The sequence below is a fragment of the Lissotriton vulgaris genome, chromosome 1_1, assembly GCF_964263255.1.
Source record: "Lissotriton vulgaris chromosome 1_1, aLisVul1.2, whole genome shotgun sequence".
Lineage (NCBI taxonomy): Eukaryota > Metazoa > Chordata > Amphibia > Caudata > Salamandridae > Lissotriton > Lissotriton vulgaris.
The window spans coordinates 1,346,678,874-1,346,705,909 of record NC_141685.1 but is presented as its reverse complement, the minus strand read 5'-3'; the positions used below and the strand labels follow the sequence as shown (position 1 = coordinate 1,346,705,909).

Here is a 27,036-nt window from a genome sequence, read left to right as displayed (position 1 = left end):
CCATGTACGGCCCCTTGCATGCCCATCAAAGTAAAATTGCTCTAAGTAGTGCTGAGTGATGCTTTATTTTGCTTTAGTGCTACTTTCCAGTGCCTAACCTGTTTTGTGCTAGAAAGTAAATCCTAAAATCAACAGTTGGTTCTGGAAATTCATCAGTTTGTTCAAAGTGTTGATGAATTTGGCCCTTGGTGTTTCCAGTTTTTTCTTAATTGAAGAGACAAGAGTGTTACCTTTCTCTGGTAGGAACAAGGTTGGAGCTCATAGCCATTCAAATGTTGCAACTTTTCAACTTAAAGAACTGTTGGGTCAGTCTGTATTCACGCTGTGTTCTGTGGTGTACACGGCGATTTTGATGTGGACTTTATTTAAATTGACTGTCTCCCATACTTAGTTTGCAGTCATGGCAGGGAAGTTCCCTGGTGGGAGCATGGTTTGTACACCATCTTCCAGTCTCCCTGTATGCGAGATCGAGGGGCCCAGGCTTGAGTCTTTACTCTCACTATTCATCCCTTAAGGTTATTTGTACCCATTGCCTCCAGAATGTCACAGCCAACATATTGTCAGACAGAAATATTACATTCTGTGTATAGTTTACCAAAATATCTACTCACTGGAGTTAATAATGAAAACTCTACACCCACTGACACAGTATGTTTGGACACTATTTAAGACACAATGTTTGATATTTTTGATGATGATTTTTTGACATCCTAGTTAAAGCTGAGCAAAGGGGTAGTGGCCTACTACAATTCAGCATGTAGAGAAGATTTTGGAAAAGTTGTCTAGCCAGAAAATGCCAGCTGACCCAAAGGATTCAGTCTTTTACACACTGGGTCGAAATAGTCACAACATACTCTTTCATCTGTAAACCACATACATATCAACATATAAGTTCAACATATGCCCACACATGATGAAGGCAAGCAAAACAATTTATGGGGACTTTATCAATCTTTAACTGGGGAATGACAGTGGACATCCTACTCCCACAGGTATAGAAACAAAGATCTGTGACCCTTAACTGAAATGCCACTGCCACCACCTCCACTCAGAACATACTCTGGGTTGAAGAGGCAGTCAACTGGATGGCTGAGTACACGTAGAGCTAATCATGGATGGCACATGGCAACAAAAAAGATGGTGCTCTTCCAATGGGTTTATGTGATTGTCAAATTCATTCGAGTAAAACAAAGGACTAGTAAGAAAAAATTGACACAGCAGGAATGCATATCTTTTCTGAGCTATGTACTGGACTTTCATCCAACAGCCTTTATTTCTGAAATTGAAAGTCATTTGAGCGGGCAGGGGAAAGAGAGGTTGGGTGACCGGTATATGGGTCTTTAGGGAGTGCTGTGGGCAGCCAGGTATCTGGAATGGTCTTTTGGGATGGAGTTATTTAAAAAAGAATAAAAAATCAAAAACAGGCGCATTTTAATATTGTCTTTGCTGCAAAAATGCCGCACTAAGTGCAATTGTCACACGATTTACATTTTTATGCTCAATTTTAAGTCAATTTTGCAATATCTTTGGCTGTCTGGTATGGCAAGCATTAAATTGTGGGCGAACTCTCTAGTAGTCACTATAGGGGAATTAGAAGTTTTACTTTTTTCTTAATTTATGTGAATACATTAGGTTCATGACCGTGTTATTGTCTTATATCATAAATAATGCCTGTCATTAGGAATGTTAGCTGCTACTGCTTCGTCTAATTACAGACAAGTTTTTTGCACGTTACAGCAAGGACGGTATGCTGCGTCTGGGCAGTTCGGCGGTGCTCCTTCGGGGGTTGCTACAGCCCACTCTGAGAACTAGCGCTGTTGCACAGTGGCTGGTGAGAGAGGATGCCGGGTCTCCACCCGCCCACGCTCCGTTCTGTCCCAGGGAGTCCTGTGGACAGCGGGCGCCGTTGCTTTGTTCCGTCCGGAGGCTCTGCACCAAGACAGAAGGTGACTCGGAGGACTCGACAGACAGCACTAAGCACAAGGATGTGGTTGACGAGAAAATAATAAAGCAGGGTCTCCTGCCCAGTTTGGAGGACTTGCTGTTTTATACTATTGCAGAGGGACAAGAAAAAATACCTGTTCATAAATTCATCACTGCCCTAAAAGCCACGGGACTTCGTACTTCTGATCCAAGACTGAAAGAATGTATGGATATGTTAAGATTGACTCTTCAAACAACATCAGATGGTGTCATGCTGAACAAAGAGCTTTTCAAAAAATGTGTACAAAGCAACATTGTGTTGTTGACTCAGGCCTTTAGAAGAAAATTTGTGATTCCAGATTTTATGTCCTTTACCTCGCACATTGATGAGTTGTATGACAGTGGTAAGAAACTGTCAGGAGAAAATGTGGCTGATTATATTCCTCAGTTAGCAAAATTCAGTCTAGATTTATGGGGTGTCTCACTATGCACAGTGGACGGACAGAGGCATTCTGTTGGTGATACCAAAGTCCCATTTTGCCTTCAGTCTTGTGTGAAGCCTCTTAAGTATGCAATTGCTGTTAATGACCTCGGCACAGACTATGTTCATAGATATGTTGGTAAAGAGCCGAGTGAATTACGATTCAACAAACTGTTCCTGAATGAAGATGATCAACCTCACAATCCAATGGTGAATGCTGGAGCAATTGTAATATCTTCTTTAGTTAAGCAAGGTGCAAACAATGCAGAGAAGTTTGACTATTTGATGCAGTTTTTAAACCAGATGGCTGGTAATGAGTATGTTGGATTCAGCAATGCCACGTTCCAGTCTGAAAGAGAAGGCGGAGATCGCAATTTTGCTATTGGGTAGTACTTAAAAGAAAAAAAGTGTTTTCTGGAGTATGGTGACATGGTTGGAACATTAGACTTCTACTTCCAGCTGTGCTCAATTGAAGTGACTTGTGAGTCAGCAAGTGTAATGGCAGCCACGCTAGCCAACGGGGGGTTTTGCCCAATCACAGGTGAAAGAGTATTAAGCCCGGAAGCTGTGAGAAACACGTTGAGCTTGATGCATTCCTGTGGCATGTATGACTTTTCAGGACAGTTTGCCTTTCATGTTGGTCTTTCAGCAAAATCGGGAGTTTCTGGTGGGATTCTTCTTGTTGTTCCAAATGTCATGGGCTTGATGTGCTGGTCTCCGTGCTTGGACAAGTTGGGCAACAGTGTCTGAGGCATTCAGTTTTGTCATGATTTGGTCTCTCTGTGCAATTTTCACAACTATGATAATTTGAGGCACTTCGCAAAAAAACTCGACCCTCGCAGGGAAGGTGGCAATCAGCGGGTAAAATCAGTGATAAACCTCCTGTTTGCTGCCTTCACCGGGGATGTATATGCCCTCAGGAGGTTTGCCTTGTCTTCAATGGACATGGAGCAGAGAGAGTATGACTCCCGTACTGCACTGCACGTAGCTTCAGCAGAAGGTCATGTGGAGGTGGTCCGTTTCCTACTGGAAGCCTGCAAAGTTAACCCATTCCCTAAGGACCGGTGGAAAAACACTCCCCTCGATGAAGCTAGGCATTTTGGGCACCATGATGTTGTAAAGATCCTTCAGGAATACCAGAATAATTACAAGCCTCTAGAGGAGCCCTCTAATGGGAAAGAAGATGACACAGTACACAAAAATCTGGATGGATTGCTATAATGTCCTGATCGAGCCAATCTTATGCGTCAGTTTATTGTATAATTGTGGAAAGTTGTCAAGGAGCGTGTGTGTTTTTTATCTTATAATGATGTATATTTAAAAAAAAAAAGGAATGTCATTGAGGGAATTTGCAGTGTCTTGTGCAAGTTCCTGAGCAGTGCATTGGGGGAAGTGGGAGCCCAATTCGCAAACTAGGCATTTTACTATGTTCTGGATTTTGAAGTTTGACTAAAGTACTCTTTCTGCAGAGTTTTTTTGAGAGTCAGGGAATAGACTTTGCTTTTGTATTACTTTGATTGGTAACTGATGTTAGTTGACCATTATAGTTGCTCTTAAATTTATTTGTGTTACAAATGAGCTTACATCAATGTTCACTTGTTTCTGGTAGAAAGTACTGAATCCTTCCATTGTACTGATCTAATGAATATGAAGATAGAGGACCACTTTGTGGATGTTCCCTCAATAGTCCTTGAGCCTAGTACTCTTCTGCATCAAGCTTCTTGCTCTGAATACCATGTTGTTGACATCTGCCTTGTTTTTCCATTTCCCATCCTTACAGGGGTAATCGCGATGGCTTGATCAGAGCCTCCAGTAGCCGACAAAGCAGCACAGACAGTGAAATGAAGTCGCTGGATCCACGGCCTTGGAGCAGTACAGACTCGGATGGCTCCATCCGTAGTATGCGCCCGCCAGTCACCAAAGCCAGCAGCTTCAGTGGGATTTCCATCCTTACACGTGGTGACAGCATTGGCAGCGTCAAGGGGACCACATGCAGGACCAACAGGCCAGGTACTAATTAACTTAGGCATGGCTAATTGCTTTCAGCTTGAAGCTCAGTTTCTCTTCTGGTGTTTTCATTGGTGAGGTCAACTTTGAGATGATTATCCCATTCTTATTAGAAATCAGTGATGGACTTTGCCCATGGTATGGTTTATGCTTCTTACTTGGTGAGTGGCTGGAAGCTGATAAGCTGGAAGAGGCCAGGTGCAAAAGTTGAGATTCATAGGTGCGCAACAGAGGTGTAGCTGCTTCACTGCACAAATATTTAGGTATAGCTATTCATTGACACAACCCAATAGTGTTTTGTCTGAATTGAGTAATTCTCTGATGCTGCAGGTCATTAATCGGGCTGATGGTGACAGATAAAGCTACTTAGTACAGTTTTTGTTTGGGAATTTTTATTTTTGCAGGACCTGGCGTGCAGCACCTGGGAAAAATATCAGGATTTAGCTTGCTTTGCACTTTTCTTTTTGACAGAAAATATGTGCTACAAGAAGGGAGTTAGCTTAGTTGTAGAGACTGAACTTTTTGTGCAGTGTGCTGGATAAGGTCAGAGGACCTCAAAAAATAATTTTGGGTTCTTTGCAAGAGGCTGAGCTGTGTAATACCGCAAAAAAGATTTAAGTCTTATTGCTGATACTGTAGTATTCAATAAAAAGGATGGCATAAGCAAGGATTGACCTTTCATTGCCTAAACAGATGCCATGCTAAAAGGAGTGCAAAAAGAACAATTGATGGACAGAATGCAGAACAATGTCATACATTCACCCCAATACAGAGATCTCGGCCTAAATCCATTGTTTTTTTGCTCCCCATGCCATTCCAGTTTGGACCCAACCATATGCAAATCAGTCTTGACCCTGCGCCCAATGGGAACAGTCCAGCCCAAACTGCCAGGCCAGGTCCTCCCTGGACTGGAAACAAGCATCTTAGGACCGGTTTCGGGCTTTCAGCCAGCATAGCTGGACTCCAGTGGCATGGAGATCACAGGACTCACGTCTGAGTATACCAGTCCCACTCGGGGTGACAAATGCAAAAAGGACAATTGATGACCAGAATGCAGAACAATGTCAGACATTCACCCCCAAGTACAGAGATCTGGGCCTAAATCCATAGTTTTTTTGCTCACCATGCCATGCTAAAAGGAGCGGCAGGCATTTCCTTTTTGGCAACTGGGCTGCCTACTGCAATTTCCCAGAAGGAGGTTGAGCTTTCATTGCAGAGATTGAGCTGTGTAAGTTAAGGTTTGCTCCAGAAAAAGGTTGAAGGTTCTTCACATTGACTGAAGGCTATGGCCAAGGTGACATCAAGAATAACTAAGATTTCTTTTGCAGAAGCTGAGCTTGAAAAGCTAGGGTTCCACTGGATTTGTTTGGGGAAACTGGGAGTATTTTCACTCATTGGCAAGTCAGAATGTTGTTCATGACACAAGTTTAATTCTGCTCCAATGTCTTCCCAGGCCTGTCGTTGGTGGCCCCTGATGTTTGCAACCAGGTCTCTTCCTCCTCCCAGTCTCTCCGAAGCCTCATGCCTTGCACTGCCCAGCAACATCCACTCCAGCCTGCTCCCCAGCAACAAGCACTGGGCAACCACATGCTGTCGCAGGTGAGTCATCACTTAAGTGTTTAGCTGCAATACCAAGCTGTTCTTAAATCCATGCAGACTTGAAAGCAGGATCCAAAAGTGTCATTTCTTGGATAATGTCTGTAGGCTGTTGAAATGCTTGGGGAATGCAGTTCTCCCAGTGCTGCTTCTCTTTGATCTTGTTGCTGAACTGATTTCATCTAAACATAACAAGGAACTCCTCACTGTTGGAGGCAATTTACTAAACAGCTTCCTCTCTGCTGTCTTTGTGGAGATGTGTGTACCACTAGGATGTCTATAAATAATTTCTCTTACCATATTAAGTAAAGTCCTCACCAGGCCTTAATAGTATTTTTCTTTAATAAGGCCTAGACATTGATGCAGAAAAGAGGGAGAGACTGTCTCAAATGCCCAGATGGGGAATGTACCTGTCTAAATATTTACATGCACCTCACAGATAGTCTAGCCCTTGTAGTGAAAAACCTAATTTAACAATCATAATTTGCTTTGGCCACTTAAAGTTTTGCTTCAGATGGATACTTCAGATTCCTCACCTTTAGAATATCCCCAGGCATTAGATCGGATCTGGAAGATATTTCAGCATAGCCACTGTAGATCAGTAGATGATGGTGTGCTCTCCACCCCAGAATTATTGACGTCCATTCTATTCTTTCTGCACTTTCATATGTGAATCTGGAGCTAGCTGTTACTTTTTCTTTTCTCGTCAATTGACAAGCTTTTTTCTTTTCCGGATTGCTATCCAGTGTTCGAGGGAACATGTCCCTTCTTAAAACCACAAGATTTAATCCTTGTAGTGACTATCGCAAACAATTTATCCAGTATTGGGGTATCTTTCATAGATTCACATGCCTGAATCAGTCCCACGGTAATAATAAATACAAAAGCAGTGCCTTAGTAAGAAACTGTAGTAGGCTGACAAGACAATAGGCCCAAAAAGGCCCAAAGCTTAGTAGCCCATCTACCTCATTATATGAAAAGAACTGAAAAATAGTTCCAACCAATCAGATGCCAGCATCCTCTAGAACCTTCCCAGCAGAGGCAGTTCTCCTCAGATATTTACCGCACGTCGTGTGGAAGGGAGTCTCCCTGAGTGCCGACTCAGGTTTCTACTTTTTCTCTTCAGGATGTCTGAAAAGAAAGCTCTCTTCAAAGCTTGCAGGACCTGTGATAAAAAGAGGGTCCATGTAGATGATCAGCATAAAGACTGAATCTACTGTCTACATCCTAACCATGTTGTTAATTATTGTAGAATTTGTAGAACCTTCCCTGCCAAAACCATCAGGGACAGGGAGGCAAGGATTCTTTTATGGCTCAAATCATCTTCTACAGACGAGGAGGATTTGCCTCTACTTCCAGCAAAAGAGCCAGATCCAAAGACAGCTCTTCTTCTGAGGGGAGGAAACATCACAAATCCTCTCATAGAGCTTCAGATCACACAAGGAGGTAGTCTTCTCCTCCTTCTGGATCACCTTTATCTCCGCCTTCAGAGTCATCAAAATCTTCAGCTACAAAAACAGTGAGTAAAGCCCAGATCAAGACTATTTCTCTGGTGTCTTCTCACACAGTTTCTGTGACTTCTTCTACTTCAAGTACTTCATCTACGGTCTCTACAAGAGCTATAACCTCTCCTATTGTGTCTTCAAAAATATATTCTGCTAAGAAGTCTTCTGGGACTAAGGAATCCTCTTCTGGTTCGAGGCAGGTGGGCTGCTGAATTCATATCTGTGCATAGATCGCCGCCTAGTGTTGGGTCCGGATGATTGCACATTGTTGTCCTGGAAGAGTCTTCGAAGTATCACGAGATAGGTGGCTCCTCCCCTGGACTACAGTGCGCATGGGCATAGACTCCATCCTCAGATAGTTTTTTTCCGCCATTGGGTTCGGATGTCTTTGTATTCCCTCTTGTCGGAATCGATAAAAACTTTCCTAAGACCAAAAGGTCTTTAGCCTAATACGTCGGTATAGTCTTGCGTTCGGTCTTAGTTCTTCCAGCTCGTTCCGAGCCGGATTCCATCACCCGCGTGCTTCGACGCGGAAGGACCAGTCGACGCTTCAGACCCTATCGACCGTTCGTCATGGAACGTAGTCCATTTAAGAAATGTCCTGTCTGCAACTCGAAGTATCCCCACATCGACGTCCACCCGGTGTGCAACAAGTGTCTGTCGCCGGACCACGATGAAGCCAAGTGTATGGCTTGTTCACGCTTCAGGTCCAAGAAGAAGCTTAAGCTTCGACGAGCTGCGCGCCAGGAGGCCCAGCATGCTGCACCGGCGCCTGTGGACATCTTCGATGCCGGGGATGTCGAGGAAGAATCTATCCAGGACATTAGTGAGTCGAACCCCGCTTCGGATGCGAATACGACTACGACGTGGACGAAGAGATGTTCGAGGCCGAGGAAGTCGTCGACTAGGTAGGAGACGACGACGGGGCCCTCGGGGCCATGGAGGATAGCTCGGACGAGGAGCTTCCTCAAACTGACTCTGGGGCCGTGCCAATTACTAAGGCTCAGGTCGAGGGATCGCCTTCGGGTCTTACCCAAGATCTTACCATGGGTTCTATGGCCCCGCCTTCGGGCTCGGCCACGGACATTGCTGTTGAGCCACATCCTGGCAAATCGAAACCGAAAGTGAAACCTACGGTCTCGACTCAGAAACTGCGCAGGTGCCATCCTCGAAACCGAAAGTGCGCATCGTTCTGGTCGGCTCCAAAGCCTCGGAGCCCTCGGCGCCGAAGAAACCGAAGGGTGCTGTCGAGCCGATGGCTCAAGTCAAGGGCGTCGAGACGAAGTCTGCCGCGCCGAAGACTAAAGTCAAGGTGGTCGAGCCGAGCGCGTCGGCGCCGAAGACGGTCGACACCGGCAAAGACCTCGGCGACCCGAAGAAAGCGCTCGGCGACCCGAAGAAAGCGCTCGGCGACCCGAAGAAAGCTCTCGGCGACCCGAAGAAAGCTCTCAGTGACCCGAAGAAACGTCTGGATGACCCGAAGGTTCTCGTGACCCCGCGTCAACAGGACAGGGCCAAAAGCGGCGCACCCCGTGAGTCGACTCCAGTGGAAGCCTCGAAGGATTCTGTCGAACCGGCGCGTCCATCCGCCGCGTTCACCAAGAAGGTGACTGACTCCCTACAGCGCATCAGGGACAGGACCTTATCGGTCGATCCGAAGGATCCTCCGCCTCCGAAACCGGTGGAGAAACCACATAAGCCGTCAACAACCATCCATTTTACGTTGCCACCGAAGACGGCGCCGAAGGCTTTCGCACCTAAGGCGGTCGCCAACGTTCCCGAGAAGGTCTCCTCGGCGCCGAAGTCGTCAACGATGGTCCCTGCCCCACAGCCTCGACGACCTTCGGTGGACGAGCATCAAGAACACTTCATTGATGCCGAAACAGGCAAGCTTTCCCTCCACAAGAGGAAAATAGCCCCTGAACGCCCAATGGAGTCCTACAAGATCCCTCTCAAGAAAAAGGACTCTGCTTTTACTCCCGTCTTGGTGGAACCAATATCCCCTCAGACTCATAATGTTTCGCCCACTTATTCTGATGTGGAAGCTGGAGAGGGAGATGATAGGACGAATACAGTTATCCTGTCTATACAGACCCTGAGGATACTAACGAACCCTGGGCCGCTAGTGCTGACCCAGGTGGTCCTCAAGCAGGACAAGACCCTCAGCTATTTTCTGCAAAAACGTCTCCTACTGAGGACTCTGCAGCTTTCAATGCCCTCATTGCTAACAGCTAACAATCACAACGTCCAGCTCCATGCTGACCCTGTTGATGTCGACTTCCTTTTTGATACCTTCTCAGTCTCAGAAAGAACTGTTAAGACTCTGCCTATGCTGAAAGGGGTTTTAAAACATGCTAGCGAGATCTTTAAAGAACCTACCAGGGCGAGGGTGATAAACCCTAGGATTGAGAAGAAATACAAGTTAGCGCCTACTGATCCTACCTACATCAAAGGACAGGTGCCTCTGGACTCCCTTGTCGTCTCGAATGCCCGTAAGAGGGCTAATTCTCAGACTACGAGTGATGCTCCTCCCCCAGACAAAGAATCCAAAGTCTTTGAGGCATCGGGGAAGAGGGTAGCAGCCCAGGCAGCCAACATCTGGCGCATCTCAAACACACAAGCGCTTCTGGCTCGCTATGACAGGGCACACTATGACACAATGGAGACCCTGTTGCAGCACCTGCCTGATGAATACAAGGAGGCGTCTGAGATGCTTATTCAGGAAGGGAAGCTGATCTCTAATGCTTCGATTAAGTGCGCTCTGGACGAGGCTGATACCGCAGCCAGGGCTGTCAACACCAGTGTTATGCTACGACGACATGCCTGGCTCAGAATCTCTGGATTTAAGCCGGAAATCCAAACCATCATCCTTAATCAAACAGTGAATCCAGATCACCTGTTTGGCCCGGAGGTTGACACCACCCTAGAAAAAATTAAAAAGGACACGGAAACTGCTAAATCCATGGGTGCCTTACAGTCCCAGCAGTTTCGGGGTGGGTCTTTTCGTCGCTCAAGCACTAGAGGCGTTTCCAGAGGCCAGCTCTCCCAGTCCACGCAGTACTACAAGGGCAACACTCAATCCACGTACACCAACAAGAATCGAGGTGGATATCGTGGTAACAGCGCCAAGGGCAGAGGTCGTGGAAACAACAACTCCAGATCCTCTGCCACCAACAAACAGTGACGCCTTGTCACTGCCCCCGACCACACAACACCGGTCGGGGGGAGACTCCAGCACTTCCTGCCAGTCTGGAACACCATCACCACAGACAGGTGGGTCAGAAAACTTGTGCAATACGGTTATTGTCTGGAGTTAACGTCCACTCCACCCAACATGCCCCCAAGACACCGTCCTATGTCGGACGAGCACTTGCACTTATTGCAGCAGGAAGTCACCGTCATGCTGCAAAAAGGAGCAATAGAGCTCGTGCCAGTGCAGGAAAGAGGCACAGGGGTCTACTCCCTGTACTTCTTGATACCAAAAAAGGACGGGTCCCTCAGGCCCATCCTGGACCTCGGGCCACTCAACTACTACATCCTGTCGGAGCACTTCCATATGCTGACCCTGCAGCAAGTGCTCCCGTTGCTCAGTCAGGGGGATTTTCTCGCAACCTTAGACCTGAAGGATGCGTACTTTCACATTCCACTGCACCCTTCACACAGGAAGTACCTCCGGTTCACCATCCAAAACCAGCACTACCAGTTCAAGGTTTTGCCTTTCGGAGTCACCACGGCACCCAGGGTATTCACAAAGTGCCTAGCGACAGTGGCGGCGCACCTAAGGAGACAAAACAACCATGTATACCCTTATCTTGACCACTGGCTCATCCAGGCAAAGTCAGCCCAGCAGTGTGCCGCCCACGTGTCCCACACCATTCACCTCCTGCACGATCTGGGATTCTCACTGAATTACCCAAAATCCCACCTCCAACCCGCCCGCATACAGCAGTATCTGGGTGCGACCATAGACACTCTGGCGGCCACAGCACATCCAAATTCAGTGAGGGTCAGCAGCATTCAATCGCTGATACAGAAGTTCAGACCTCAACACTCTCTTCCAGAGTGTTCATGCAGTTGATAGGCATGATGGCCTCCTGCATCTCCATAGTCTCGCACCCGAGACTACATATGCGCCCGCTTCAGGAGTGCTTAGCACGTCAGTGGACTCAGGCTCACGGGCAGTTGAAAGACCTAGTGTTGGTGAGCGGTCGGGCGTACAACTCTCTGCATTGGTGGAATCCACGAAACCTTTGCAAGGGACGACCGTTCCAAGAGCCTGTGCCACAGATCATCCTGACGACGGACGCTTCTCTCCAGGGATGGGGAGCTCATGTACTCCATTACACTGTGCAGGGACTATGGACGCATCAGCAACAGAAGGTGCACATCAATGTTCTGGAACTGATGGCGATCTTCATGGCACTCAAAGCCTTCAAAGTACATCTGTGCAACAAGGTCGTGTTGATCCGGACGGACAACATGACGGCCATGTACTACATTCAAAAGCAGGGAGAAACACACTCTCCGCAGCTGTCTCATCTGGCTCAGAGCATGTGGAAGTGGGCCATTCAGAGGAACATCTTCCTCATGGCGGAACACCTCCCGGGCAAGGACAATCAGATGGCGGACCTGCTCAGCAGGTACAGCCACCAAATGCACGAGTGGGAGATACATCCATCAGTACTCCAACCGTACTTCCAAAGGTGGGGTCATCCAGAGATAGACCTGTTCGCCACAAGGGAGAACGCAAAATGCCAAAGCTTCGCCGCCAGGTTCCCACACCCACAGTCGCAGGGTAATGCGATATGGATGAACTGGTCAGGCAAATTTGCGTACGTTTTTCCCCCAGCACCTCTGATACCGCTGGTGGCACGCAAGTTCAGGCAGCACTCGATGACTCTCATCCTGGTTGCTCCAACGTGGGCTCGCCAGCCATGGTACACCACGTTTCTGGAACTGTCCGTGGTACCGCATCAAAGGCTGCGCCTCACACCCAGCCTTCTAACGCAGAGCCATGGCGACATTCAGCATCCAGATCCGCAACAGCTCAACCTGGCGATCTGGCTCCTGAGGTCTTAGAGTTTGGCTACCTCAACTTACCTCCTGACTGTATGGACATTATCAAGGAGGCAAGAAAACCCACCACCAGAGCATGCTATGCGGCGAAATGGAAGCGGTTTGTCATTTATTGTGCAGACCACAACATTGACCCGCTAGATTCTTCTATTCACAACATCATTTGTTATCTTTTCCATTTGAACAAATGTAATCTGGCCTATGCTTCCATTCGCATACGTCTATCCGCGATGGCTGCTTATCTCCAGAACAGGCAGCACCTCTCACTTTTCAGGGTGCCTGCCATCAAGGCATTTCTAGAGGGACTCAAACGAGTCATTCCTCCACGGACTCCACCAGCTCCGGAGTGGAACCTCAATGTGGTCCTCACCTGGCTGATGGGTCCTCCCTTTGAACCACTGCATTCCTGCGGGATTCATTTCTTGACATGGAAAGTGGCTTTCCTCATAGCAATTACATCGCTACGACGAGTTAGTGAGCTCCTAGCACTAACTATCCAAGAGCCATTTATTTAAATTCATTCTAACAGGGTGGTGCTTCGCACTAACCCTAAATTCCTTCCTAAGGTTGTATCTCAATTCCACATTACCCAGACTATTGAATTGCCTGTTTTCTTCCAAAATCCTGAGTCATTGGCGGAGCGGATGCTCCACACCCTTGACATCAAGAGGGCCCTCATGTATTACATCGATAGGACCAAGGATTTTAGGAAAACTAAACAGCTCTTTGTTGCCTTTGCACCACAACACAAAGGTAACCCCATTTCCAAAGCTGGTAAAGCTAGGTGGATCGTTAAATGTATTCAGATCTGCTATCTGAAAGCCAAGCGTACTCTCACCATTCCACCAAGGGCCCACTCCACCAGAAAGTTGGGGGCCTCCATGGCTTTTCTAGGAAATATTCCTTTGGAAGACTTTTGTAGAGCAGCCACATGGTCTACCACACACACATTTACAAAGCATTATTGTGTTGATGTGCACTCCAAACAGCAGGCAGCTGTAGGGCAGGCTGTTCTAAAAACACTGTTCCAAACTGCTGCAGCTGGCACAGGTGGCCGCCGTTAATGGAGGGACTGCTATGTATTCTATGCACAGATATGAATTCAGCAGCCCACATGCCTCGAACCGAATATGCATCTGTTCTTGGCATGTAGGGCTGCTGACATTCATATCGCCCACCCTCCTCCCCGGCGCCTGTAGCAGCTGCAGAATTCACACATACGTCTGGCATGGTTATCTTTCACTTAGTTTCACTCCATCTTGGCCGCAATGGCTAAAAACAATCTGAGGATGGAGTCGATGCCCATGCGCACTGTAGTCCAGGGGAGGAGCCACCTATCTTGTGATACTTCGAAGACTCTTCCAGGACAACAATGTGCAATCATCCAGACCCAATACTAGGCGGCGATCTATGCACAGATATGAATGTCAGCAGCCCTACATGCCAAGAGCAGATGCATACTGGTAAGTAGCATATTCGTTACTAAGGAATCCTCTTCTGTCACTCCTTCATCTAAATCACCATCAACTGCAGCGTCAACGTCAATCCCATCGACGACGGGGTCCTTCATCTAAAATGTCAGCGTCGACGAAAACCCTGTCTAAGTCATCGTGAACAAAGAGCTAGTCGACGTCAAAGATATCGTTGACGAAGAGCCAGTCGACGGCAGTCCCATCGACGACGTTTCCGTCGACGAAGATTTCATCAACGACATTGTCAACAGCTCAGTTGTCTATTGCACCTTTGGTCAAGACGCCCCCTTAGACGAAGAGTCCATTAATGACCAGAAGTCCACCTACGAGAACTTGGTCAGCGATTTCACAGGTATCTCAGGCCTCGCCTGTTACGTACAACCATTTTCAACTAAAAACGTACCATAGGCAAGACTTTACTAATATATCTCCGCTGTTACCATCACACATCTTGGAGACATATGTGGAAGAGGAGGAATCTGATGAGGATGACGGGGAGGAAGAAGGCCCTTTAGGGATTGCACGCCACCCTTCAGAGTTGCGCATAAAATATCAAGAAGAAGATGAAGAGGAAGACTACCAGGAACATTTTTATAAGGAAGACTTGTCTACGCCATATCATAGACAGTCGCATAAGGTTCCACGTTCGGGCGAAGCAAGGCATCTTCCTCCATCTCTGATCCAGGATTTGCAGGCCATGTTGGCTGATTATCGGCAGAGGTTTCCGACTACACCGACTACTCCAATTTTACCTACCGTGCCGGCAGTTACACCTGCGCCACCAATAGAAGATCCTACTTCTCGGAGACACCCTGTAGAAGCTATACCACAAGGGAGTCAGGATACTTCATGATCAGATGAGGATGGAAGAGAGGAATGTGAATTGCCTAATGATAATGTGCCTGGGGATCCTTGGGATGAGTAAATAATCCCCATGCCTTTGCCTCCTATGCCGCAACCCTCTGATTAACCACCTGAGGATATTGGCGGCTTTCATAACCTTATGCAACGGGCTGCAGCAAGGTTCGAACTTCGGGTGGTGCTCTCTTAACCCCCCAGGTCTTCCTCGCAACAATCAGCAGTCGGCAAAAATCCTCAACAGCGAAGTGGCACCCAGTCAGTCAGTGAGAGAAAGAGTCAGTCAGTGCGAGAGAGACAGTGAGAGAGTGGAAGACCTGGGCTGGACTCTCTGGGTCACAGAACGGTGCAGTGTCACAAACAAGATATATGGAGCATAACTTAATATTCTCAGTGCGACTTGGAGTCTCATTGTAACTAGCCCCAGGTAAACCAGTCATATTGCTCAAGAACCGAAGAAACAACAAATACCACTACACCTGGGAAGCAGTGTTGTGCTGTCATATACAGTGGGAAAACCAAGGTACATTTAGACAGGGGTAGTCCACAATGAATACAGAGCATAGTCTGAGACCAGTATAACACGAACGACTGAGGGAACCGACAACAGGCAAAACAATTAAAAATGTATTTGTATCTTATTGATGGTTGCTCCTGCAAATGACGCAATGTTTTTTGGAAAGTAAAGTGGTTGTTTCCTCTGCGTCATTAATGCAAGAAGGTATGTAAATAGATTTAATTTACAAAACACAGTAGAAATGCTCCATATAAGAGGAACATCCTAGCTTAAAAAAGATATTTCTTTAAATGTGCTTCAAAATGTATATCCTCTTTATGTGTAGTCTCGCACAGGTGCAAGTCAAAGACTATAAACATTTCAAATCACAATTAAAAGTTAGAAAAGGCTTCATGTGGTTTACAATACCCATTGTGCTGCCTGTAATTTCTCCTTATCAGGTTGATTTGGAAATGTATCCTTTACATTGTCTGCACATTTTGGTTCGTGGAAAGATTGAAGCGAGCTCAAGGGCGCAGTGGGTCAGTGCTCTTGTGAACTTGTACTGTTTCAACCTCAGTTAGGTTAGGAAGCAGTTAACAAGCCGAATGATCCTCAGCAGCTTGATGATGTAGCATTCTGCCTTGTTTCCAGTTCACATTTCAGGAGATTAAAATGGGCCCCTATTGGTAGTTCTGAAGCTGTGACAGCCAGGCTTAAAGCAAATTTTGGCAACGAGGGACAACTAAAGGAAGGTTGTTGTTATTATTACTACAATAATTATTAAGGTGGTCATTATTATTAGTTCTAGTAGAACTAGTATTAATATTACTTTTCCTGCTGATGATTTAAAGACTAACAAATAATGTAATGAAAGGTAATAATGTCAATGGCAAAGTTGCTAGGAATAATAATCAATAATATTATGATACTTAAGGATAAAAAAAGACAAAAGGGTGCCTCAAATGCATGTAAACCGTTGCAAAAAAATATATACGGGGTTAAAATAACACGTGTTTGTAATATATGCACGAGGACAAAATTAATGGGAACAGAAATCAAGCGCGTCCGCAAAGTGAAAGCGGCGTGCTGTGTTTCATTAGTAACATGATCCACAACAATAATGGAGGTATGCTGCTGCCACAAAGCGTGCCACTGCTCGCTCCCGTGACCAATCCGACGTGGGAGTGACCTTTACACAAAGAGCTGGGACATGCACCCGCCTTTGGCCATTTGCATGCTTTCATTCTTGAAAGCCACAAGCAAAGGCCAATAGAATGCTTGGGAGTTACCAGACCCACACAGAGAACTTTCAGGGAAGTTTGGAGTGCTCACAAAAAGCCTCCCATAGGGCAGCGCATGCGCACCACGCTAGGCTCGACCTAAAAAGGAAAAAACATGCACCATTACAATTTACCCACTAGATGGTTAAACAATGCACGGTATGCAATTACAAAACTGCTTCTTGCTTCAAAACTGTTATTAGAGGTAAGTAACCTTGTCCTCATGTTACATTTCTATTTTATTCACAGTTTTAGAGGACTATATTGATATGTATTAAATAATGCTGTGATTAGCCTATGAGCTAACAGTATAGGATGTATGCTTCATCCTAGTCTCCTGGTGTCAGTAGCCACTTACCCCAAACTAAAAAGTTTGAGTTGTGCAGGATATCCAACTTCAGGGGTGATTTTTAGCATGTGTATATATATTTAGGCTGTCGTCCAGAGCACCATTTTCTTTTGTAAATTAAAATATCTTTTGCAAATTAAAGACTTCGTGTTTTGTTCAGCTGTGCATTTTGTAACACTTTTTACACCACAATGACTCCTAGTGTAGATAACCAATGAGACAGTGGTGCTCATAAAAATATTTTGAAACCTAATTTTGCTGAATTATTGGGGTACAGGTGTGAATAGGACTGTAGTGACATTGAGAGAGTTCCTGATAGGCATATGTGTCTAAAGGGTTATTAATACTGACCAGAATCTATTGTGTTTCAGTTTGTGCGTGAAATGTGCTAGTTTCCTTATAGGCCAGTCCTTATTTAGACTAGTGCAAAATAATTGGTTTCCCTTCCACCCCAAAGTTTTTTTTAATTGTTTGTAAGGTACAACCTTTTTAAATAGATACATCTGTGCTGTCCCCAACAATAGGGTCTCTACCCTATAAAATTGATCTCCTGAATATTTCAATCTTGCCTAAAGAGGGAGTTCTGGTTTGTAAATGTATGGATTCTATCTGAAAGAAACACGTTAGTTAGATTCCTTACCTTAGAATATCCCCAGGCGGCAGGCTGGATCCGGAAAGTTTTACGTAGCAGTACCCCTGTGCGTCGGTAGGCGTCGTCTGTGGCTCTGCATCCGTCGTCGGCGTCGTTGGCGCCGGGATGACGTCGTCGGAGTACTTGGACGCCGCCCTCGCGCACTGGCGTCAGTTCTTCTTTTTTCCGCGCCAGCTAGCGCAGATCCGGGAAAAGCAGTACTCCTTAGTCAGTTTTTGACTAACTTTTTGGATCTTTTTGATCTTGTCAATACGGTGCCGGTAGGGATGCCAGAGTTCAAACCCTGCGTCGATTGCAGCCGGCTTATGTCGGTTACCAGCCCCCACCGTTGGTGCCTGTATTGCCTGGGAGCCGACCATGATGACAAGTCGTGCTCCGACTGCCGGAATCTAGGCGGGAGCGGTCCCGTAAGAGCCTCGAGCTCCGGCAGTCGGACCTGCGCCGCTCGCGGCCCCGATCCAGGAGGAGGTCAGGGGACCGGTCGCGGGGCCATAGTCATCGAAGCTCGACGAGTCAACACCGTTCGTCGGGCTCCAAGTCCTCAGGTAAGAGGCACAAGAAGTCGAAAAGACGTCCTCGCTCTTCCGACTCCCCCCGACGCTCGCGCAATGCGGCTGGGGGTTTGGGCGACACCGGCTCCGCTGGAGCCGCTGGCGCCGCCTCCAGCTCCATACCCGCCGGTCCCTGGGCTGAACGCAACGCCGCAGGAGATAGAGGCCTTCCTCGTGGCCATGAGGAGTCTCTCTCCTCCGTCTGACTCCGCTGTGGCGCCTCCAGGCCACGCGGTACCGACTGGAGGTTCCAGCGGGCCGGTGCCGTCGGGTGCTTCGGCCCCGATGCCGTCGACGACTCCGCAGGACCCTGAAGGATCCAGGCCTGGATACGGGTCGTCGCTGGTCGACCTTACGACCCCTTCGCCAGCGCCAACCCCTAGGGTGTCGCCTCAGACGCCATCTCTGGACGACGTCGTCCTCGGTCCCACCCCCGATCCGGGTCCGGCGTCGGACCGGCGCCGTCTTCGACGCCGAGAGAGGAGCAATACTTCTTTGATCCAGCCACTTCCTTTTATCCTGATGAGATGGAGGACGAGGGGGACTTGGAGGGGTCTGAGGACCCTCTGGCACTGGAGTGCCAGTCTTATCAGGACTGGGCAGTGGAGCTAGGGGAAGCCAGTGGTCTGGACACTTTGCCCAACAGTGGTTTTGTCTCTCCTCCTACCGTGGCTACGGAGGAGGGGGCTGCTTATAGTGTGGTGCTGACTAGGGTGGCCAAGGCCTTACACCTTGGGCTCCCTGTCACGGCCGTGAGGACTAACCTCCTCACTGAGGTCCTCAAAACGCAGGCAAGCTCCTCGGAGCCTTAACGCCGCCCTCACGGACGTTCTGTTGGGCACTTGGTCCAAGCCCGCTACAGGCCTCCCTGTAGAACAGAACGTGGCCCGACGCCACCGCCCAACCCCGGGCGACCCTAGCTTCCTGTCTACCCACCCCACCCCTGAGAGCCTGGTTATCCAGGCCTCTACTTCCGAGACTGCATTCCCGACTGCTCCACCTAATCGGGAATCCAAAAGGTATGACCAGTATGGTGAGAAGCTGTTCTCACTGAGTTTGGGGTTGCGTTCAGTCATCACCGCATGCCTTTTGGGCCGTTACACCCACTCTCTGTGGGACACGGTTGCGGGCGTGCTGCCACAATGCCCGGTGGAGGCCTGGGCCAAACTCGCCCAAGCCCTTGCGGAAGGGCGGGATGCGGCACGGTACTCAATCCGATGTAGACTGGATACCACAGACTCGCTAGGTAGGGCGATTTCCACGACTGTTGCGGTGTGCCGCCACGCCTGGCTGAGGTCCGCCAACTTCTCGGCTGATGTCCAGGCGACACTCATGAACATGCCGTTCGATGGCCGTCGCCTCTTTGGCGACAAGGCAGACAGCGTGCTTGAGCGTTTTAAGGACACTAGGACTACGGCCAAATCCTTGGGCCTGTCCGGCCAGCGCCAGCAGCCATCTGCCTCGTGCTCCTTTCGTGACCAAGGAAGGGGCGCCTCCTTACGCCCTGCCAGCCACGGGTCGCAGACTCCATTTCAGCGTGGTGGCGGACGTGGTAACCGCCGTGGCGGTGCAAGGGGACAACAGCGCGGCCAATCCACATCCACCCCCGCAGCATCCGCCTCAAAACCTTCGTAGTCTGAGCTTTCAGGCCCATCCAACGCCAGTGGGAGGCAGGGTTCGCCATCACCTCCTCCACTGGCGCACCATCACATCGGACAGGTGGGTGCTGCACATCATCCGAAGGGGCTACTCCCTCCCCTTCGAGGTGACCCCTCCAGCCATGCCACCGCTGTACCACTGTGTGTCAGGGGATCACTTGCAACTTCTGCAAGAGGAAGTTACGGCCCTCTTGGCCAAGGGGGGCATCAAGCGCGTTCCTAGGCCAGAAGTAGGGTGTGGTTGCTATTCCCACTACTTTCTGGCACCCAAGAAGGGCAAAGGGGGCCTTGGCCCTATCTTGGATCTGCGGAACGTCAACGGCTTCCTCTGGAAAGAGAAGTTCAAGATGCTGACTTTGGCTCAGGTCTTAGCTGCCCTAGACCCTGGAGACTGGATGGTAGCGTTGGACTTGCAAGACGCGTATTTCCACATCCCCGTCCTGCCGGCCCACCGGCGTTACCTGCGGTTCACGGTAGGCCACGAGCACTTTCAGTTTACCATGCTCCCCTTCGGCCTTACCAGCGCCCCCGGGTGTTCACGAAAGTGATGGCGGTAGTCGCAGCTCATCTGTGCAGATCGGGGGTTTCAGTCTTCCCCTATCTCGAAGACTGGTTGTTGAAGGTGGGCTCGCCCCAGACAGTCGTCAGCCACCTCCAGACTACGGCCGACCTCCTGCACCTGCTGGGGTTCTCCATCAATGTGCCGAAGTCACACCTGTGCCCCTCTCAGAAGCTCCTCTTCATCGGAGCGGTTCTGGACTCGGCAAAATTTTGAGTTTATTTTCCCGAACAGCGGATTCGGGATATTCAGGCTCTGATTCCTATCTTTCAGCCTTTATCCCGGGTCTCGGTCAGGTTGACGCTGCGGCTCCTGGGGCTGATGGCCTCCTGTATCCTTCTAGTGCATCACGCCAGGTGGCAGATTCGGGCTCTGCAGTGGGACCTGAAGTTTCAGTGGACCCAGCATCAGGGCAACCTGTCCGACCACGTCCTGATCTCGGAGGGCACTGCGAGACAGTTGCAGTGGTGGCTCACGGACCGCAATTGTGGGGGGGGGGAGAGGGGGGGCACATGGGAGAGGCGGAGATCAGAGGCCTCTGGTCTCCGGCGGAGTCCCGGCTCCATATCAACTTTCTGGAGCTGCGGGCAATCCGACTTTCACTGAGAGCATTCCTCCCCTCTGTCCGGGGGAGTGTAGTCAGGTGTTCACGTAAACACCACCGCCATGTGGTACTCCAACAAACGGGGCGGGCCAGGGTCGTGGACCCTTTGTCAGGAGGCTCTGCCCCTCTGGCAGTGGCTGGAACATCAGGGCGTGACCCTGATGGTTCAACACCTGACAGGTTCCCTGAACGCCAGAGCTGACGAACTCAGCCGTCTGTGCATGATGGATCACGAATGGCGTCTGAACTTGGATGTGGCTCAAGGTCTCTTTTAGCAGTGGGGAGAGCCTTGGTTAGATCTTTTTGCCACAGAAGAGACCGCGCAATGTCATCAGTTCTGCGCGTTGGAATTTCCAATGTGGCGCTCGCTCGGAGACTCATTTAGTCGCAACTTGAGCTGTTGTCTGTTGTACGCCTTTCCGCCTATGCCACTTCTGCCAAGAGTGCTGAAGAATATCAGGCGTGACTGGGCCCAAGTCATTCTTGTGGCTCTGGACGGGGCTCGAAGGTTCTGGAATCCGGAGCTAATCAGCATGTCAGTCGATCCCCCAATTTGTCTGCCTCTTCAGGAGGACCTTCTGTCGCATCAGCAGGGGATGGTGTGAGAAGTTGGCCTGATAGGATACTCACTAGTTCTAGTGATCACCTTGTATCAGTCCAAACAACCCTTATGGTGATTGGTTGTAAGTCAACTTTATAGACCAGCTATCCTAATGGTAGCATGGACAGAGCAGTCTTAGGCTAATCTCTTTTGGCATGTGAAGCCAGCTATTTTACCACATATACCCCCTTGAATACCAGATAAAAGAACACCACACAGGTTGTTATAAAAATAAACACTATATTTATTACTAACAAACACCTCTGGAATCTTTATGAGATCAGAGGGCTAAGCACATAACAATACTCTTCAGAAAAATACAGTAAGTCGCAGAATTACAATGGTGCTCTAGGGGCACAACAAACCATATACTAAGTAAATGGGTTAAGTAGAACGATAGAAGAAATGAGGATGCCCAGAGGCTGTAGAATCGCTGGGGCTACACTACCCTAACCTTAGGTAAGGATCAGGAGGCCCACGGGACGCGTGTGCAGTGTTAGAACACACGCGGGTTTCAATGCAAAGTCAATGGGCACGAACAATTAACAAAATAGGTAAGTAAGGACAGTTCCGACTGGTTGAGACCAAAACTACAGGATACCTGGACACTAGGAGAGTCCATCTACCTATGAGCACCGAAATGCTCTCGTTACCTCACCCACTGGCTGCGGGTGCATAGGTGTGAAAGTGTGTCGGGTTTCCTCGTTGAAGTCAATGGAGCCTTGAAGAAAAGATGCTGCAGGCGACCAGGAGGGAGATGTCCGGAGTGATCCAAGGGTGGATCGAAGAAGATGGAGACCTGAAAGCAGAGGGGACAGTGTTCAAAGTCACTAGCCAGTGACAGGAGTGGAACCAGGAAGGAACCAGATGATGTTGTCGCGATAAGGTGAAGAGGTGACGCTTGACTCTGCAGCCATGTGAACCAGGAGGTGTCTTCGACGACCAGGATGGCGGCACGAGCTGTCCCACGCAGGCTCTCGCTGTTGGCGGTGTCTGTTCCAGGATCGGAGTCAATAGGCCTTGGCAAATGCAACCCACGCGGCAAGTGAAGATGGCGTCTGGTGTGGACCAGGAGGGTCCGGGGTACTTCTCCTTTGCAGGGAAACAAGGACCAGTCTGGAGCAACCAGACCAGCGGTGTTGTTTCAAGATTTCCTCGTCTAGGAGGCCACTAGCCAGCCGGCAAGTGACCAGACAACGCGTCGATTAGCAATCAAGCAGAAGGGCCCCACGCAGATCTCGTGGATGCTGGAGGGCTGGTCTTCGGTGCAGGAGCTGCTCGGGTCTGGGGCTTCTCAATCCCCAAAGCACTCACTCGAGGGTGCCTCCGAGGTCGTGCTGGAAGCGAAGTGCAGTTTCTTCAAGATGGCCGGTCCCACGTGTCTCGTCGCACCCACAGATATCAGCTGTGCTGCGGATGTGAGTTGAGGTCGGAGAGGTGTGGAAGTCCGGGTCTCGTCGGGTTCTGAAGTCTGGTTCCGCCAGGAAGGACAACAAAGTGAACCGCTAGGACGCTTGATGGGGCCTACGGATGCAGGGTGGTCACCCCTTGGCCACAAGGGAGATTTCTTCAGTCTTCTGTGGAGCAGAACGTCGAAGTCCAGAGTTTTTTCTTTGTAGAGTTGTTCAGGATAATCTAATCTGGAATGGAATGGGACTGGCTCCTACCTTTAGTCTGCTAAAGGGGTCTGTACTAGTGACTAGGTCCCTCCCATGGGTGGGACCAGGAAGGGGGGTAGTTGCACCCCCTATCCTTTGTCAGCTTTCGCGCCAGAGCTGGGGCTGGAGTGCCCCAGCAACTGGTTTGAACTGGGGTATGCACAGGGACACCTTGTGTGCCCCAGGCATGTCTCATTCCTTTCAGCCCTGCCTATCTGGATACACAAAGTCCTGTCTGGGGTGGTGCTAGCACCTCCCCAGGCAGGAAACCCTTTGTCCAGGCCTCCCTTGCTGGAAGGACTCTCAGCAGCAGGAGGTCAGACTTGTGTCTGTGGCAGCAGCATCCATTTTATGATGCTGAGGCTCTGGTTAACTTTAATCGGGGTTCTAGTTCTGTACATGTCGTGTCCCTCTAGAAGGGTGGAATGCTACCCCCGTCGCCAGAACTGGCGAGGGGGTAGTATTCCAAATTGTATGACACCTTACTCGACATGTTTTGATAATGCCAACCCAAAGTTAGCAATAACCGCAAGGATTATAATGCACTTAAGAGTATATGGTATGGCACTATCATGATAACAGCTAAAGGACATGATTCCGAAAGCTGCAGACAGGCTCAGCTCATGCTAGAGCACCATCTCACATATTTCCAAGCACTCTGCCTTCAGGATTGATAAGGCCTGCCATAGGAGTGACTTATAGGAATATATGTGTCCATTTTGGGTTAGATATAGGTATACTATATCTACAGCAAAGGGTGATTACACCACCTTGCCCCAGCTGTGTTACCAGCCAGTTGTATCAAATAGTAAGGCCAGGCCAGGGGTGGCACAATACGTGCTGCAGCCCCTGGTAGGCCTTGGATGCATCTATGCCCTGGGTACCTAGGGTACACTGTACAGGGGCTCACAAGGTGATCCATGTTCCAATTGGTATGTACCTAGAGTACATGGAGTCCATTTTAACAGAGAGAGCAGAGGGCCTGGGGTCCTGAATAGCAGGGTCCCAGGTCAACTAAATCGAAAACCAGCTAAACACTAGGCAAAAAGTTGGGAGTAACCATAGTCAGATGTCCACCTTCCTACAGACGGTCCTCCACCCGAACTTGTCCAGTCTCCACCTTCATGCGTGGAGATAGAGCGGCGACAGTTGAGGCCATTTGACTTGCCTCCTGAAGTCTGTGATGTCATTCTGGTGGCCAGGCGGCCCACCACAAAATCGGTATACGCCTGCAGGTGGAACAAATTTTTGGCATGGTGTACAGCAAAGGCTGTGGATCACCTTTCTGCCCCCTTTCAGAGGTTCTCCTCTTTCTTCTTTCTCTTGCCCAGCAGGGCTCTGCTCTGGGCACTATCAAGGGCCATCTCTCTGCCATTTCAGCCTTCATAAGGCTACCTGATCAGTCTTCTCTTTTCAAGTCCCCTGTTGTAAATAGATTCTTGAAGGGCATCACTCACATGTTTCCTCCTGTTCCTTTCGTGATACCTCAGTGGGACTTGAATCTTGTTTTAACTTATTTGATGTGTGCTCCTTTCTAGCCACTTCACAATTACCCTCTTCGTCGTCTTACTCTCAAGACTGCATTCCTGGTTGCCATCACCTCTGCCAGGAGAGTGAGTGAGCTCCAGTCTCTTTTTTCTAAACCTTTCCTTTCTGTCCTTCCGGACAAGGTTGTTTTGAGGATGCGTCCCTCTTTCCTCTCCAAGGTAGTCACAGCCTTCCACATCGGGCAGTCCATCACCTTGCCCACCTTCTTTCCGCCTCCGCATCCCTCGAAAGAGGAAGAGAGGCTCCACCTTGTCTGGACACAAAACGTGCACTCATTCAATCTGGATCGCACACGCCAGTTCTGGCTGGATGACCAACTCTTTGTTGGTTACGTGGGCGCTAAGAAGGGACGGGCGGTGCACAAACGGACCATCTTCCGGTGGGTCGTGTTGTGCATCAAGGCATGCTACTCTTTGGCTAAAAAGGAGCCTCCAGTTGGGCTGAGGGCCCATTCCACTCGGGCCACGGCAGCTACTATTGCCCTAGGCCGGGGAGTCTCCTTGCAGGACATCTGTCAGGCAGCTACGTGGGCCTTGCTGCACACGTTCGCTAGACACTACTGCCTGGACAGGCAAGTCCGGAGAGATGACTTTTTCGGCCGTTCCTTTCTCCAGGACTTTCTGATGTGATCATTGGTTCGCAGACCCACCACCGGGGTTGGTATTGCTGAGGTATCTATTCTAAGGTAAGGAATCTAACTAACGTGTTTCTTTCAGATGAACAAGTTACTTACCTTCGGTAATGATATATCTGTAAGAAACATTAATTAGTTAGATTCCTTACTGCCCCACCCATCCTCCGCGTTCTGCAAACCGATATCTAGGTTTAAGGTTCATCCCCTTGAGGGCCCTAGTTTCATGGCACCAGTGTCTGTTTTTATCATGGCTCTGCGTTTCTGGCGCGGAAAAGCTGTGTATAAGAACTGACGTCAGCGCACAAGGGCGGCGTCTAAGTACTCCAACGTCATCCCGGTGCCGACGACGGACACGGAGCCGCAGACAACGCCTAAAGACGTGCAGGGGTGCTGCTACGCAAAACTTTCCGGAACCAGCCTGACGCCTGGGGATATTCTAAGGTAAGGAATCTAACTAACTAATGTTTCTTACAGATATATCGTTACCAAGGGTAATTAACTTGTTCTTTAGGATGGGGCGGTGACGATTTGGATACGAATAAATAGTCAAGAATCAGAAAATGAATGTCCGAAGTACTCTGTAAAACTATTCCAAGGAAGGCTTTTGTGCATATGCACATTGTTTTTTACTGTGCATATGCATGCAGAACTTGTAACTCGAGCTCTGCGCTGCGCAGTATTTGTCAGAGCCCCCTTTGAGCTTGGAGTCACAAATACTGAGCAGGTGGAGCCTGAAACTGACAAAAGCATTCAGAGTAGAATCCGTAGAGTCTGCTGTATGTTTAGAATGCCTGAAGCTGTTACCTGCCTTTTTAATTGGATTCATGACAACTCCTGTAATGCCACTGACACCATATCACTAAAAGTATTTCCTGTTCATTGGAGAAACATTGTTACGGGTGATGGTTGTTTTCACTTGTGAATCTTGAGTAATTCTGCTGCAGCCTGCGTTTCTTGCCTAACTAACATTTTTATTTCTTATTTTTATCTTCCCTCTCCTGCCCTTTTGTTCTCTATCCGACCATTTTAATTGACCCAACTGCCCCGGTGCCTTTCTTTTCCTTCTTGTGCCCTCCCAATCCCCCTGTGACCTCCCTCCTGTCCTCTTGCGATCTCCCTCCTGTCCCCCTTTCTTTCCTCTTGTCCACTCTTTCTCCTCCCCCATGTATTTCATCTTCCCCGTTTCCTACCTCTGTACCCTCTTCTTCCTTTACCCTCCTTCTCCTTCCCTTTCTTTTCATTCTTCTGTTGACCTTTCTCTTCTCTATTTTTGCCTTAATCTCCCCTCGCTCACTCTTGTTCCCTTCTCCTCCCATGTTAATCTTCTTCTTCTTACTTCATTTCTCCCTTTGCCTTCCTCCCCTTATCTCCCCCTCCTTTTATCTCCTTTCTTGACCCTATTGCCCATTTCCATGTCCTTCTCGGGCTCCTTTCCATGTCCTCCTTTTGCCCCCTTCCATGTCCTCCTTTTGCCCCCTTCCATGTCCTCCTTTTGCCCCCTTCCATGTCCTCCTCTTGCCCCCTT

The 27,036-nt window shown here is 48.9% G+C and overlaps 1 protein-coding gene and 1 pseudogene across 4 annotated transcripts in view; both read left to right on the top strand.

Annotated features, from left to right (window-relative positions):
• The window catches only part of R3HDM2 (R3H domain containing 2), a 921,072-nt gene that overhangs the window by 736,857 nt on the left and 157,179 nt on the right, over nucleotides 1-27,036 (top strand). For all 3 annotated transcript variants that reach the window (XM_086966594.1, XM_086966584.1, XM_086966589.1), the window contains 2 exons: nucleotides 4,185-4,414; nucleotides 5,865-6,010. In XM_086966594.1, coding sequence (XP_086822720.1) covers nucleotides 4,185-4,414; nucleotides 5,865-6,010 — 376 coding nt within the window. The remainder of the gene's footprint in view (nucleotides 1-4,184; nucleotides 4,415-5,864; nucleotides 6,011-27,036) is intronic.
• Nucleotides 608-3,717, top strand: LOC147749145 (glutaminase kidney isoform, mitochondrial pseudogene; annotated as a pseudogene). Its single transcript, XR_015309962.1, has one exon. The product of XR_015309962.1 is annotated as a glutaminase kidney isoform, mitochondrial pseudogene (transcript).